General features: G+C 31.5%; 1 protein-coding gene across 3 annotated transcripts in view; it reads left to right on the top strand.

The window, feature by feature from the left end:
* The window catches only part of LOC138085198 (ankyrin repeat and KH domain-containing protein 1-like), a 58,506-nt gene extending 45,846 nt beyond the window's left edge, over window positions 1–12,660 (top strand). For 2 of the 3 annotated variants that reach the window (XM_068979413.1, XM_068979414.1), the window contains exons 8-11: window positions 264–501; window positions 737–928; window positions 2,636–2,745; window positions 12,559–12,660. In XM_068979413.1, the coding sequence (XP_068835514.1) occupies window positions 264–501; window positions 737–928; window positions 2,636–2,745; window positions 12,559–12,660 (642 nt within the window). The remainder of the gene's footprint in view (window positions 1–263; window positions 502–736; window positions 929–2,635; window positions 2,746–12,558) is intronic. The other variant, XM_068979415.1, reaches the window with a different exon arrangement.
* Window positions 12,661–15,150: the final 2,490 nt, after the last annotated feature.

The following is a 15,150-nucleotide window of genomic DNA, read 5'->3' on the forward strand; positions in this document are numbered from 1 at the left end:
TTTGAAATTGTAACTGTATGTACCAAGTCTGATTCTTACGGAAAATTTTGGGCTTACTCTAAAGTAAGGTAAAATAATTTTAATGGACTTTTGATAGGACAGATTTCAAAACTTCTCAGATGGGTATGATAATACATATGCATCTAAGCTGCCTCTCCTTTTCTTCCCTCCTGTCTTTCCACGATCTGTTGCTTTTCTTCTCCCACTTAAAAAATATCAGACAAAAATTGCTTTCTTCTTGTTTTACTTCTGAAAATCTGCAGGATGGACATGTAGAGGTAGCACGTTTGCTTTTGGATAGTGGTGCTCAAGTGAATATGCCTGCAGATTCATTCGAGTCGCCGTTAACTCTGGCTGCCTGTGGAGGACATGTTGAATTGGCAGCTCTGCTTATTGAAAGGGGAGCAAATCTTGAAGAAGTTAATGATGAAGGATATACTCCTTTGATGGAAGCTGCTCGGGAGGGACATGAAGAGATGGTGGCACTACTCTTAGCACAAGGTAAAATAGTTCTACTTCTTTAATTAAAAAAATCAATTTCCTTTGAATTTTTGTGTCAGTATCACTGAAGTTTATTACAACTAAGATATTGTTTGCATTGATGATAAAATAAGTTTTCAACACCCTGGGTAGAACACCAGAAACAGAAAAAATAAGAGATAATTATCAGAAATCAGAACACTTTATTGTAAATGTTTTGTAACTATAGTTTTATCTATTTTTATGATTTCCCCAGGAGCAAATATAAATGCTCAGACAGAAGAAACCCAAGAAACTGCTCTGACGTTGGCTTGCTGTGGAGGTTTTTCTGAAGTTGCAGACTTCCTGATTAAGGCAGGGGCTGACATAGAACTCGGCTGCTCCACACCTCTGATGGAAGCTTCTCAGGAAGGACACCTGGAGTTGGTTAAATACTTACTGGCTGCTGGTATGTGGCTTTAAAAATGCCTTTTAGAGAAAGAATTTTATATTGCTTTCATAACTTTAACAATTAACTCTATTTTTTTCATTTCTACAAAGGTTGAAAAACAGCTCCATAATTTAACTCTCGTCTTAGGCTTTTTAATCTCCAAAAATGTCTTTAAAAAAAAAAAAGTTTTATAAAGTAGTTAATGTTTGCTTAGTGATGGTAAGACTTCCCACTGACCTTCTCTTTCCATTGAATGATTTGTAGTTTCTGAAGGGGAGAAATTAACTCCTTGTATAGTCTTTCAGTAAGAGAATATAGGGATGACATAGAGGTTATAATTTGATAACCTCTATAACTTTTGATAATGTCATTTCTTGACATTTCTTACTTATCAAAAAAAAAGAATGAATGAAAAAGTGGAAATTTTTTTTTGGCAGAAATATTTGGTCTTTATATAAAATAATTTGTGCTTTATATATTGTGAAGCAGTAGTAAGAAATCAGTGTTTTTACATATAGTTTTCTTGATAGAGCAAGTTAAGAATATATCAAAAAATTGATCCAGGCAGATGTAAGCCTTTATATTTCCTTTGAAAGTAATATAGATTTTTTTAATCCATGTCTAATAAATTATTTAAAACTTGATGTGTAAGGAAATTAATGTATAAAGGGAAATGAAATATTAGCAAAACTTTATTGATCCTTTTTGGGCTTTCACTGTTAATTTGATTATAACCAGCAACAATTTTTCCTTTGAATTATTATTAAAGTAATTTATTAATCCAGATCATTAATGGTGTGAATGATTGTTTAGATTTTGAACCATTGCACAAACCAGCCATACAAGCTGACCTCTTCCTTGGCTCAAAAATTATTATTTGCTATAGATAGTATATGTAGGTATATTATTCAGTTACTATTCTCTCATTATTTTCTATAATTGTCTGTGTCCTATTCAAGAGTCTTTCTTCACCAGTCTTCATTCTTCCCACATCCCTCTAAGTAGTCATGGTATTGTTAAGGGACTTTTAAAAAAAGGAATAAATAATGTTAACTAAGAAATCACTGGATATCAGACATTTTGCTCAGCTCATGTGTTCTCTCTATTAATTACCATTGGCCACTGGTCTGTTAAGAAGTAGTATACACATCTTACAGATACAGAAACTAATGTACAATCATGTTCCATAGCTTCTCTGAGCAAATCAAGCTAATAAGTGACAGGGCCAATATTCAAACTTAGAGCTCCTCACACTGTCTTTTCTATCATGTCACCATTAATTCTCACATTTAGCTACTTTTGCTAATTTGAAGTGGGTAGTTTATGAAACTGTCTCGTGGCTTGAGAATCACTTTTTATGTAATCATATGTAATCATAAAAAGTATTCATAAAATTGTCTCAGAAGAAACTAAAACTACTGCCAGTATGATTTCTGAAAATTGATATTTTTTGTATTTTTTGGTTTAGCATCTCTTTTATTTCTTAAGAGTATATCTTACTGGGAATATATAGACAGACTATTATAGTTTTTAGTTGTTTGGTATAATTTCTTTATGGGTAAAAGCATTTTTTCAAAGCATTTTTAAAGGAAAATTAGGATTCTTAAAATATATTCTGATGTTTTCATATTTAGAGTTTATGAGTTTCACCAACTTATAAAATCAAATTATCTAATATAATTTTAAAATTCACAGAATAAATGTGTAATTTTTTTTGCTTGCCAGGTGCTAATGTTCATGCTACAACAGCAACAGGAGACACGGCTTTAACCTACGCTTGTGAAAATGGACACACAGATGTTGCAGATGTTTTACTTCAAGCAGGGGCCGATTTAGTAAGAGATTTTTAATTTCATATAGTTTTGTATGAATGTTAATTCCTTTATTTTTAACATTTAGAAAACACCAGTAAAGCAGATCAATAGTTTGCATGCTTTATATAAAATAACTTGAAAATCTGGGTACTTGTTCTTAGTTGTTGCATTTATTAAATGTATTTGAAAATAATTTTTAAAAGGGCATACTGTTTTTTTCTAGGTAAAACCATTTATTTCTTTCTTCCTCTCACCCCAGTCCCATTTAACATTCCTGAACCTTTTAAACTGCCCTGTATGGATATATAAATGCAATGATATGTTTATAGAATAGAATAACCTTTCAAATCACTGAGTGATTTTATGTTTTTCTAATTAGTTAGACATTTAAAATAAAACTACTGTCATCTTCCTAACAACATTATTAGAGCATTTCATTCTTTTTCTATTCTTTTAATATCTTCTATTTTGGCTTTTTAAAGTTTCAAATTAGATGGCAGGTTCATAAGTGTAATAATCTTTAAAACAATGGAAAATTGTAAAATAATATCCTCTTGAAGAAGGTTTATGCTTCTTACTGAAATGTTTGCTTTTTGTGAGAGTATTTTAAACTACTTTCTGGAGTTTCTTCCACAATTCCTTTATTTATTTCTTAAAAATCTATGTGAGGCACACATAGTTATAAATGTTGTAGACAATCAACTTTACTAATTTCCCTCATATAGAGAAAACTTCCTAAGTATTGTCTTTTAATCCATTTCTTGTAACAGCAGTTCCTCCCAGAATCCCTCAGAACATTGTGGAAAATAATTACTAACTAAAATAAGAATATCGTATAATTATGCTATTTGTTTATCATGATTACTACTACTAAATATGGTAATGATAACACTAGTATTCATTCTCATTAATGAGGTTCTGCCAGTTAGAATTTCTAAGAGGTGTAATTTTTGTGTTTGAAAATTATAACAGGTATGTTAAATAGATCTTAATCTTCTGCTTTGGGTCATCTATAAAAATTAAGAATTGAAGTATTTGATCACTTGAAATAAATAGGATAGAGCATAAAATCTTAGATACTATAAGCAAATTTAATATTCTTATCCTCTGAATTCTTATAAAATTCGTTGTTCTTCCATTTTTCCATAGCAAAGTCACTTCCTTAACTTATTTGCTAGGAGTTCTTCTAAACATATTAAATAGTAAAAAGAAAAATTACCTATTAAATGCAGTATAAAGTATAGCAAAACTTACTGATTTTAAAAATTTGTTATGAAATATTTTTAAATGTCTTATAGTCTTCTGTAATTAGGTCAGTTGCTTGTGATGAAAGTTCCTTAGAAGAATTTCATTAAACAAGCAGATAGATTTTCATTTGTCATATTGTTTTACATTCAAAATAAAAGATTAAAGATGGCTTAGATACATATTTATCTTAAGTACAGAGCTAATGCTGTTATTCTAACATAATTGTTTTCTATTTTGTAAACCATCTTTGTATTCATATTTATATGTAACTATAATTAAATTATAATTTCCAGCTGTATGTTCTATCATAATTTTTTCCTTATTGCTACATATTCTCTATGTTTGTAACTTGTCCATAATATTCCATCAATTTGATGAGCCATCATCATTCATTTATTATTGAACTTTTACTTTTTATATCTCACTGTTGCAAATTATTAGATCTAATAATTTCATGTACATAACTTTTTCCTTTTTTCTACTTTTGAATTATTTCATATATAATTTTCCATTGGGAAAAAAAAAGATTCCTGTTTTGGTGTCTAGGGAAAGATATTTCAATTTTAATGTTATTTTCCTGATTGTAAAAAGCAATTCTTGTTCTTTATAGAAAATGTGGAAACTATGGAAAAGTATAGTTAGTTTGATATTTTAAACCTATAAATAATTTCTAGATTTACTATAAGCCAGAGGTGAGCAATGAACGACCTGCTGAACAACAAGAAGTGCAGGCAGATCAGTCCTTGAATCCTGAGGAAAAAATGACTGATAATTCTTGCTAACTGGACCTAAAAAGGCAGCATCTTTCTTGTCCTTTGTTCTTTTCTGTCATCTCCTAATGTCTGTTTAGGACTGTGGGTTGGAATTGGAAAAACTCTATACTCCCATTGCATAGAGTAAGTTGTTTAACATTTCTGGATCCCATAGATGTGTTCTCGATGTCTAGGTTTGGTAGTTCTTTAAGGTAAATAGTTGTTTTTTGAGAATCTTCATTTTGTGGGTAATTATTTTAACCTTCAGTTTTAAATAAGAACTCACAAGTCAGTCTTTGAAACACAATCTGGACTAACCTCACGTTTTCTTAGATTTTTAGAGCTTAACTTTTGCCACAATTCAAGGCTTTGTTATTATGTTTTTTAAAGGAGCTTAAAAGCTGTTGTCTCTCATTCTTTAAAATATTCTGTACTAGAATCAGGATGTTAATTATAGTTTCATAAAAATGTAATACAACAATTTGAATTCCTTTTATTGTTTTCTGAGATGAAACTAAGAGTTTTTAAGGCTTTTCATTCTACTTTTGTAGGAGGTATACTTTAGAACTTAGTTTTAAAGGAAATCTAGACAGTTTCTTATTTAATACTTTTTAAAAAATCTTCAGCCAGAACTGATCATATACTTGAGCTTTTCAGGTAGATCCTCAAAATATGTGCATGTTCTCATTTGAATCTTAGTTATTTGAGATTTGATTTTTTCTTGTTTTAAAAATATTTAAAATGAAAAAGTATTTATAGATATTTTTAGTAAAAAAAAAAAACACTGGATGTCCATCATATTTAGAAGATTATGAATTGATATGTAACTTGTCTAACTTTGTGATAATTACATAAATGTCAGTAGTCCATTATTAAAAACCTTTGAATGAGATTAGGAGTCTTAAATAAGCCATTTAAAATGTTCCTTTTAGAAATCAAAAATTAAATGAAATAAAAACTGTCCATTAATTGCAGAGTTTTTTGAAAATTCTCCCTATTAGCATGCAGAATCATTTTAACCACTCAATAAGCAGAGAGCCTTGAACAAATCACCTAATCCATATCTTCCTGCTGTTTGCACTTCTTGTTACCTCTGTAATGGAGATCATTGTATATTGAAAGATAGTATTCCTTTATGTGCTTACTTTCTCAGCACGGCATCTTTTATTGGGCCCAAATTTGTTTTTAGTATTTGATATAATGACAAGTATAATATGATGTAAATCCATTGTAAGAAAGTTTTTATTAAAAAACATTAGCACTCTGTAATATATTTAAAATCTAAAAGGAATTTTTTTAAAAAGAGGACACCTGCCTTTGAAAACTAATCTTGTTTCTCTGAAAAGAAATATACTATCAGTGTCCTTACAAATTTGTTACTCAATTACTTGGCCAAAAATAACCAATAAATACCATTTCAAAACTGAAGTTGAGGGACTTCCCTGGCAGTCCTGTGGTTAAGACCATGCTTCCACTGCAGGGGGCATACACGGACAGGTTTCATTCCTGATTGGGGAACTAAGATCCCACAGCTGTGCTGCCAAAAAATAAAAAGTAAAAATAAAATCAACATCTACAGTATTAGAAAAACAAAAACTGAAGTTGATTCAGTTCCATAGTCTCTGAGTCACTGTCCTGGTGTCCTGTATAGTTATTACTCTAGGCCTTTCTCCCTATTTACAGGTTTTTAGACCAGAAGACAGTTTTAATGTTTCATTCTTGTTCCTATCTTGATAGCTTACTTCAGCTAAAGCACTTACATGGCTTGATTTCTTTTACCACAGTCCTTTAGCTCCCTGTTCACTATTACTTTTATGTTCAAGGTGGAGAATTTGCATGAACTATTCAAGAGTATAATTTGGATTGTAAAACACTACTCTGCTTCTTTCTCTTCTTTTGGCTTGCTTGCTTTTAATCTTGACTTACTTTGTTAATCTTTGTTTTCCTGGCTTCCATGTCCATTTTATTGTTAGAGTTGCTCCATGTCTATGAAAGATGACTGCATCAAGTCAGAGTTTACAAAGGCCCTAATGATAGTATGTTTAGGTGGCAACACTGTGTTAGTTAACATGTAAGCATTGTTTTTTCTGTTTTTAAGTGAGATACATATATATATATTTTTAAAAAATACGTATTTATCTATATATGTATATAGGAGTTTTGTGTTTTATTTAAAAAGATTTTTTATTCCAGGTTTATTAAGATACATTTGACATACAACATTGTATAAATTTAATTTGGGATTATCATAATAAATTACTGAACATATATCATCTCATATGCTGTGTGTTCTAAGTCACTTCAGTTGTGTCCAACTCTTTGCGACCCTATGGACTATAGCACACCAGGTTTCTCTGTCCATGCCCTCCTCCATCTCATGTAGACACAAAGTTAAAGAAATAGAAAAAAATTTATTTCTTGTCACAAGATCTGTTAGGATTTGCTCTCTTAACAGCTTTCATATATAACATATAGTGTGAATTATATTTACCATATTGTATAATACATTCTCAGTACTTATAAGTTGAAATCTGTGAAGAGTTACATTGATTTGGTGGTGGTTGTGTTTTTCAAACCATTTGTGAAAATGGTGGAATCTTTCTTTTTTCATCATGGCATGTTAATTTCAACACTAAAACTTTGATACATTGGTTAACATAAAAGAAATACTTGTCATGAATTTTCCTTCACGCAACAAAGCTAAGGTTGGAAAGGGAGAGTGATATATAAATTAGTATTCCTTCCTTGTCTCCAGCTCCTTGGCCTTTCATTTTAGAAGAGGAACTCAAGTAGTATTTCCCATAATAAACAACTGATATAGATATTAGAGAAAGTAAATACATTCTAGTTGTGTTCATATACAGATTTTTTATGATCTATTTTAGCATGTTATAGGCCTTCTTTGGTGTTTGAAAATAAATCAACAAAAGGTAGAAGTACCTGCAGAAAGCACCCTGTAATCCTATATCTGAATGGAGGGCTAATGAGTGACAAAGGCTATGCTTAGGTTATTTAGAAAAAAGTCTACATTAGAGATGCTCTGAACATTAGGGAAGACCTAAATTTTCATTATAGCCATAAAACCACTGATCTTTAAGTAAATAGTTGCCTCAATAATTTCATCTGTAAAATGAAATCTAGTATTATTTTCTGGACTATTTTACCCAAGTCATGTAAATATTCTTTCTTTGGTTCTGCTGAATGTGCTAGCAAATCACTGAGACTCCCTAGGCTTATTTTTTTTTTTTTCTTTTTTCCTCTTTTCTCCCCTTTCCTTTTTTTTATGAGGGGTTTGGATCAGAAGATCTTTAATGATGTGTGTTAAGGAATTTAATTTTATGTTTTTTTAGAGAACAAGTTAAGCAGCTACTTGTTTGGAGGTATTGAATGGACTAGATGAATGCTTAGCCCAAGAATGTGTAAAGTGCTATGGGATTCTTGAAGAAAATGAAATTTTAGTTGTGACTCATCATTAATAGCAGTGATGTGTTACACAAATGATTCTGTCTCTTGAAATCTTTGTGTATATTAAATGTATTAAATTACTTAATTTTGGATGGTATTTATAGTTAATAATTAGCAGATTTAGCTTACTATAAAATATTTTAATAGATAAAAGTTACCAATCCCTAGAAAATACAGTAACTTGGCAAGGCCACCCCAGTAAAGACTATTTGGCAATATAATGCTAAATCATTATGTCTTCCACCCTATCTTTTTACTATCAATATTTTTTCCTATTTAAATACTGTCAAAGAAGTAGGAATAGTTTCCTTGACATCAATTTTTAAGTAAATTGTTTCCTTAAGAATAAAATCTCTCCAGTTATCTTTGGAATTGTTTAATTAAGAATTTATTCTTCTTTTCCTTCAGTTAAATTTTATTTTAGGTAGCAGAATAAACTTTTGTTACATCCTCTTCTCATCTTATGTGGCTTCAAACTTTTCAAAATTTCTTTAAGATTGTTTTTTCAGCTTTGGCTTTCAAGTATACACAGATAATATTCAGTGGCTAGGAATTTAGAAATACTGTTTTGCTTCAAGATGTTCACTATCTTGAAAGTAAGGGTAGAAGACAAGTGTTTCCAGGGACAAGATAGGACATGGTTTCTTTCTTTATGTTCATAATCTGCTGTAGATGCAGTATCAAAGAAAATACGTAGAACCAACCTAAAGAAGTGTAGTAGGTACACAAGATTGCTAATTCTGCATCTTTGCCATATTGAGTAATAGTTGGTCCTGTGCAAATGAGTTGTAGTTTTTCTTATTTTTTAAATAGGTAATGCTTTTACATACGTTTCAAAATTCGTAAAGTTTTAAAGTGTCTCATGGACAGCCAGTTTTCCTCTCTATTGGCAATCAGTGTTGTTCTTTCCTTCTATTCTTCTGGAGATATTTTATATAGATATGATGAAAAGTCACATATTGAAAGAAATACATACTCTAATTAATGCTTAGTGCTTTGTATAATTCCTTACTTAAATAGAATTTTGGTTTTTACTATACTGATTTTCTCTGTAGAATTGATCATAGCTTTTAAGGTTTATTATTTTTAACATTGGAATAAAAATTGAAGCACTTCTGCACTGAGTAAATCGGGCCCCTTGAATATATTGTAGTGGCTTGTCACTGATTTTCCTCCCTAACCATAGAAAGTAAGCTCTCTGACCTCTGTTGGCTTTTCTTAGACTGTATTCTACCAGCCAAATGAACTTTGGGGGAGGTTTTCCTAGAATAGTTGAACTAGTGGAAACGGTATTTTGAATGTGGATATATTGGCACCCTCTGGTTCTTACTTCTGGAAATTAAGATTTGATATGGACTTATCTTAAAAGACAAAAATTTTGAAAGATCAGTTTGTTATCTATATTAAATCTTACAAAATAGAAACCTTCATAAGATTTTTTTTTAACTTAAGCAGTATGTTGTCTGTCTTTCTAGATATTTCTGTACACCCAAGCATGTGTATATTCTGTGTTTGTGAGCTGTATCTCTTTTTTATATGAATAGATTTGTTATCACATATACTGTTCTGAAACCTTTTTCTTTTTAATATAATATTTTTTCTATCAATCCCTAAGATTTCTCACTCTTTTTCACAGGTTTCCTGTGTGCTGTATAATTGATTAACCACTTATTTATTCATAAACATTTGAGTTATAATTTTTAAATATTACAAATGGTGCTACACCAAATATTGTATGCACATTTATATATCTTTGCTACTTTTGTGAGTTTATCTATAGGGATAAATTCCTTGAAGTGAAATTGCTGGTTATCAGAGGGACCACATCTAGAAATTTGATAGCTACTGCTAAATTATTCAAAAATGCTGAACCAGTCTACACTTCTATTAGCAATCAAGGTCTCCAGATTCTTAATTCTCATTAAAATGAGTTAGATTTCTTCTGGCTTCCTTCCTTTCTTTTTTTATAATTTAATTTTCTAATCTCTGATCATAGCCCCCATGTTTCTTTTATCTTAAAAAATCACAGTGTTCCAAATAGCCCTGTTAGCTGCTCACTAATTGCTCCCAAAGCTTTGGTGAACTATATAAAACACAGATATAAAGTTACTTCCTGGAGAAGTATTCAGACATCATGTACAAATGCAAATTTTGAAATATTTTGTTACTTTCTTTTTAAAAAACTGATTTTTTAAAAATCTAATATTTAGACAATATTTATTAACTCCATTCTGAAGAGGAGGCTGTGTCTTACATCATAGAATTTTCATGAGTTATTTTGTTTTTACATTGATATGACTTTACATTTATGTTCTGTTTTATGACCCTATTTCTCAAAGTTGTTTAATTGTATATTTAGGTGGACTCAGTGTTTACCTTACTAGTCTTTCATATTATATAGATTCTGAATTCTGATTTCCTGAACTTGACTCAAGTTTTGGCTGGCTGATATTAGTATTTTGTTTTGAATTTACTCTCCTCCACCAAAAAAAGGAATTTACAGGTGTTTGCATTTTTAAGACTACTGTTTGTTGTATTTATAAATGAAATGTGCATGCGTGCATGCTCAGTTACTAAGTTGTGTCTGACTCTTTGTGACCCCATGGATTATTGCCCACCAGGCTCCTCTGTCCATGGAATTTCCCAGGCAAGAATACTAGAGTGGGTTGCCATTTCCTCCTCCAGGGAATCTGTTGCCAATCCAGGGTTCAAACTTGCGTCTTGTGTGTCTCCTGCATTGGCAGGCAGATTCTTTACCATTGACCCACCATGTAGCCATATATAGAATTATTGAATCACTGGTTTTTTTCCTCTCAAAATTCTAAGCCCTCTGTTCTGTTATCTTCTGGTACTAAATATTGCAAAAGCCTGCTAGAATATTCCCCAGTGTATGTAAGCGACTTCTTTTCTACCTGGATTATCATAAGATTCTTTCATTATATTAAACCTTTATGATTTCTCCAGGATGTATCCTGGTGTGTATTATTTTATAATAGTTTTTCCTGGAAAACCATGAATGCTTTCTATTTGAAGATTTTAGTTCATCCTATTTCCTTTCTCCTTTTCTTTCTCCTCCTTATCCTCCAGTTTTCTTCTAGTTCAACCTTGATCACTTCTTTTTCTATTCTTTTTTCTCCTGGGACATTTATTATCCATATATTGAATCTCCCTTATTTGTATTATCTTTATGTCTGATTCTTTTCACTTCTTTTTTTTTTTGCCCCTCTGTTTTCTTTCTTGATAGGGATCATCCATCAGGGCCCTATTTTTTCTGTAAAGTTGTTGCTGCTTTTAATGTGGTTTTCATGGTTTCCTCATTACTTAGTTTTTTCTGCTCTTCCAACTCACTTTTAAATTTCCTCTTGCTGTTATATCACTTTGTTCCACTATTTAAAGCATTTCTATTCCCTTTAATTTTTTGAAAGTATAAGGGGATATTTGGCTTAAATTTTCTTTCTATTTTTATAGGAACTTCTTAATATGTTCTGTGTTGGATACTTTGTGCATATCTATTCATATTTGAATGGGACTTGTTTTTGTTGAAACTCATATGCAGATAAGAAAAGAAGAACAAGTGAGCTTTAACAGTCAACTTCTTCATATCATATAGTTGTCTCATAATATTTTCTCACTAAATCTTTGCCATAGGAGCATGCACCTTCTTAGGTAAGCACATCTTCCAGGGTAGGAGGTAGGAGTGACTTAGAGTGAAGATTTCTCTAGGCCACATCTCTTATATTTGGAGATATAGTTGACCCTGGTCAGTGATTGCAGTGCTCCTTGCTGTTTCTTCAGCTATCTTCCTGTCTCATCTGCAAGAACTTTCTTCCTATCTAGAGTCTAAGATCTAGAGAAAATACAGATATTCCATCTCTCAGGTTCTTTCAAGTCTCCTATTTTAGTTGAAGTGTGAGCGCTAACTGCATTTATAATGGGAGGAGAAGGTACTACAGAACTGTTTAATCATCTTACAATACTTTCCCTACTTTTTCTCTCAGTTTCTGATATTCACAGATCTTTCAATTTAATTATTTCCCTTGGTTAGATATTAAGATACTGCTCTTTTTTTTCCTGTAGTTTCAGTTGTATTTGGAGACAAAGGCATGAGTTCTAAACATTTAGCAGAATTATGTCTGCATTTGTTAAGGTTTATGTTGAAATTATATTGGTAGAGACCATATTATCATGCTCTTAAAGAAATAATACTCTGTTCATGAGATTATGGTCTCTACAGATGGGAATCTTTTTAGTTGAAGATTCTGAGTTAACAAAGCCCAGCACCTGAAGTACCAGTCACAAGGTCTTCATGGCCAAATGTGATTTTCATTTTTGGAATTAGATCCGTGAGTTCTTCTTTTTCCTTTCACAGGACAAGCAGGAGGACATGAAGACTATTTTGGAGGGCATAGATCCGGCCAAGCATCAGGTGAGGGTGGCCTTTGATGCTTGTAAGCTACTACATAAAGAATAGATGATGTAGGTAACCAGAACTCCGGATATCTGAATTCCAGCCAAGAAGTTCCAGGACCCTGCTGGGTGACAAAGGAAATACTCTTTGATTGAAAAAGATTATGAAGTTCCAATAAAAAGAGATTTATATTACTAGTAGTTTGCTTCCTTAGTATTCATTTATGTGGTATTCCTAAAAAACCTCTTAGGTGAAAATAGTTTTTCCTATTCAGATAGTTCTTTTGCATTTTCCTTTATTGAGACAGTTAAGATACCCCTCAGTCATAAAGCCCTTTGTATTCAACTTTGTTCAACAAAAGTCTGAAACTCAGATTTAGAGTGATACAGTGGATTATTTTTTATATAATCCTCAAACAACAACAACAAAAAATAGTGACACATTTACTAGCTGATGCCCTCATTTCTGTAAAATTAAAATTTTCTTAATATCCTCTCATGTAGCCTCATTCTGAAATTGTTGTTTATAAACAAGCATTTCTATTCTTTTGAAAAAAAATGTGTGGAATTTTTGCCCTAATGGTTTTAAAAGTCAAGCAAATTTAATATCCATTATAATTCAGGGAGATTTGTTTACACTCAGGAGCAGTACTTAATTTTTAAATTAAGAGTAAGTTGTGATCGCATCACAATTAATTTAGGCCATCTAAAATAAATTTTTCAGTATTAAGCCACTTTTAATCATAATGCTTGTTAAGGATCGCCTTTATTGGCTTTTGGAACAAGAAGTTGTTATATATTCATTCTATTTGGAATAGAGTAAATAAATTCTTTCACAAAATATTATGTGAAAATGTAAACTTTTGCTCAGTTTAAGTAGTAACTGGCTCCTGTCAAGAATGTAAAACTGAGCGTTAGTTCACATAAAGTTATTTCTTTCTCCCTGGATTTGTTAAAGGAAATGTGATTATAAATCTATCTCTAGCTGTAAGTCTTAAGACTTGGGATTTTTATTATTATTATTTATTGGAGGATAATTTTAAAAATTAGGTTTGCAGCCCTCCTTTTAGAGGTTCAGATTCAGCAGCTCTGAAATGGGGAATCTGCACTTTAGATGATATACCAGGAGATTCTGATTCAGTCCTTTATATTCCATACTTTGAAAAACTGCTGTCTGTATCGTAGAGACTCTGCTGTCTGTACTGTAGAGTCTGTAGATTATTTTGCATCATTGTTGAGTTCTGTTCTCATCTTTGCTTTATTATCATCCTTCCTTCATCCAAACTGAATGAACTTGGTTTTTGTCTTTGTTACTTGTTTTTAGAAACTGAGCTAAATACAAACCCTAATATGGTGCCTCTTAATCTTTCTCCATCTCAGTTCTATTGAGGGATGTGAATCTGATCAGTAACAAATTGCTAAGGTAATGATTAATATACAGAGTAGTGGGTTGGAAGAGCATATTCGCTAAGGGAGATGTAAGAATCCTTTAGTACAGATATAGTAGAAAACAGTCTCCTTTTCCTCCTCTCTGATTCTAGTCCTTACCCTAAGACATTGTCCATCTTCAACTCCAAGAAGCACTGTCTCTGTGATAGGGTGACAATCTTCAACAAATACCTTGGGTGCCCCGGACTGTGGTTTTTAAGGAAATTGACTTATTTTAAAGAAAAAAAAACCTTAATCTAAAATTTTTGTTATCTAAAGCCAAGTAGAAAAAACTTGTACCTTTTTTCTCATAGTATTTATGTATCAGAACCAGAACTTTGCAGTACATTTTTTATGAACAAAAGTGTAGCAGACTTGTAAGTTCTAATTATCTACTTATCAATATATTTTAACTATTAGTGGTTAGTTTACCTTAATAAACTAAATAGGACCTCCCAGTTTTTAAATAACTTTTCACTAAGGAATAACATATACATATTTTAAGATTTTACTACTTAAAGCTAGAAAACTTTTATCAATTTTTTCTTGATCTCTAAACTATCTGTGCAATACACAAAACTCCTTATAATTTTTTTTTTAAGGCCAAGTTCTTTCCTTCTAGGTTATTGTATGTTGAATTAATCCTGCCTCAAATTTGTTTAAATACAAGTAACAAATGACTTCCTTTCAAGAGGGTTAAGTCTCTTAATATATTTTGAAACCTCTCTGTTCTGTGTCAAGTACATAGATACAGTAAATAAAATATGGGAGAGAAACAAACTAAACTAAAAATATGTAGCTATACTCAGATACAAGGTTAAAGGACTGTGGACTAAAAATGGACTCTGGATCTACAGTTGAAGCTATAGGCCCAAGGAGAACTAACCTAAAAAGTTGGGCACTGGGGGCTTGAATTTCATCTTCTTTAAGGGAATAAGAACTGAATGTATCTCACAGAGAGCAGGCCAGTAGATTTAGTCTACTTGATTGAAGCATGAAACTGGTACCTTATTTATTATTGCCCAGCTTGTGAAGCAGGGTGGAAAAAAAACTCAAAGCAACTGCCCAGGATTAGTGTTAGAAATTAGCAGATTGTTCTTCATAGAGGGAAGAGGCAAAGACAGCA

Source organism: Capricornis sumatraensis, chromosome 9 (assembly GCF_032405125.1).
Source record: "Capricornis sumatraensis isolate serow.1 chromosome 9, serow.2, whole genome shotgun sequence".
NCBI classification, from domain to species: Eukaryota; Metazoa; Chordata; class Mammalia; order Artiodactyla; family Bovidae; genus Capricornis; species Capricornis sumatraensis.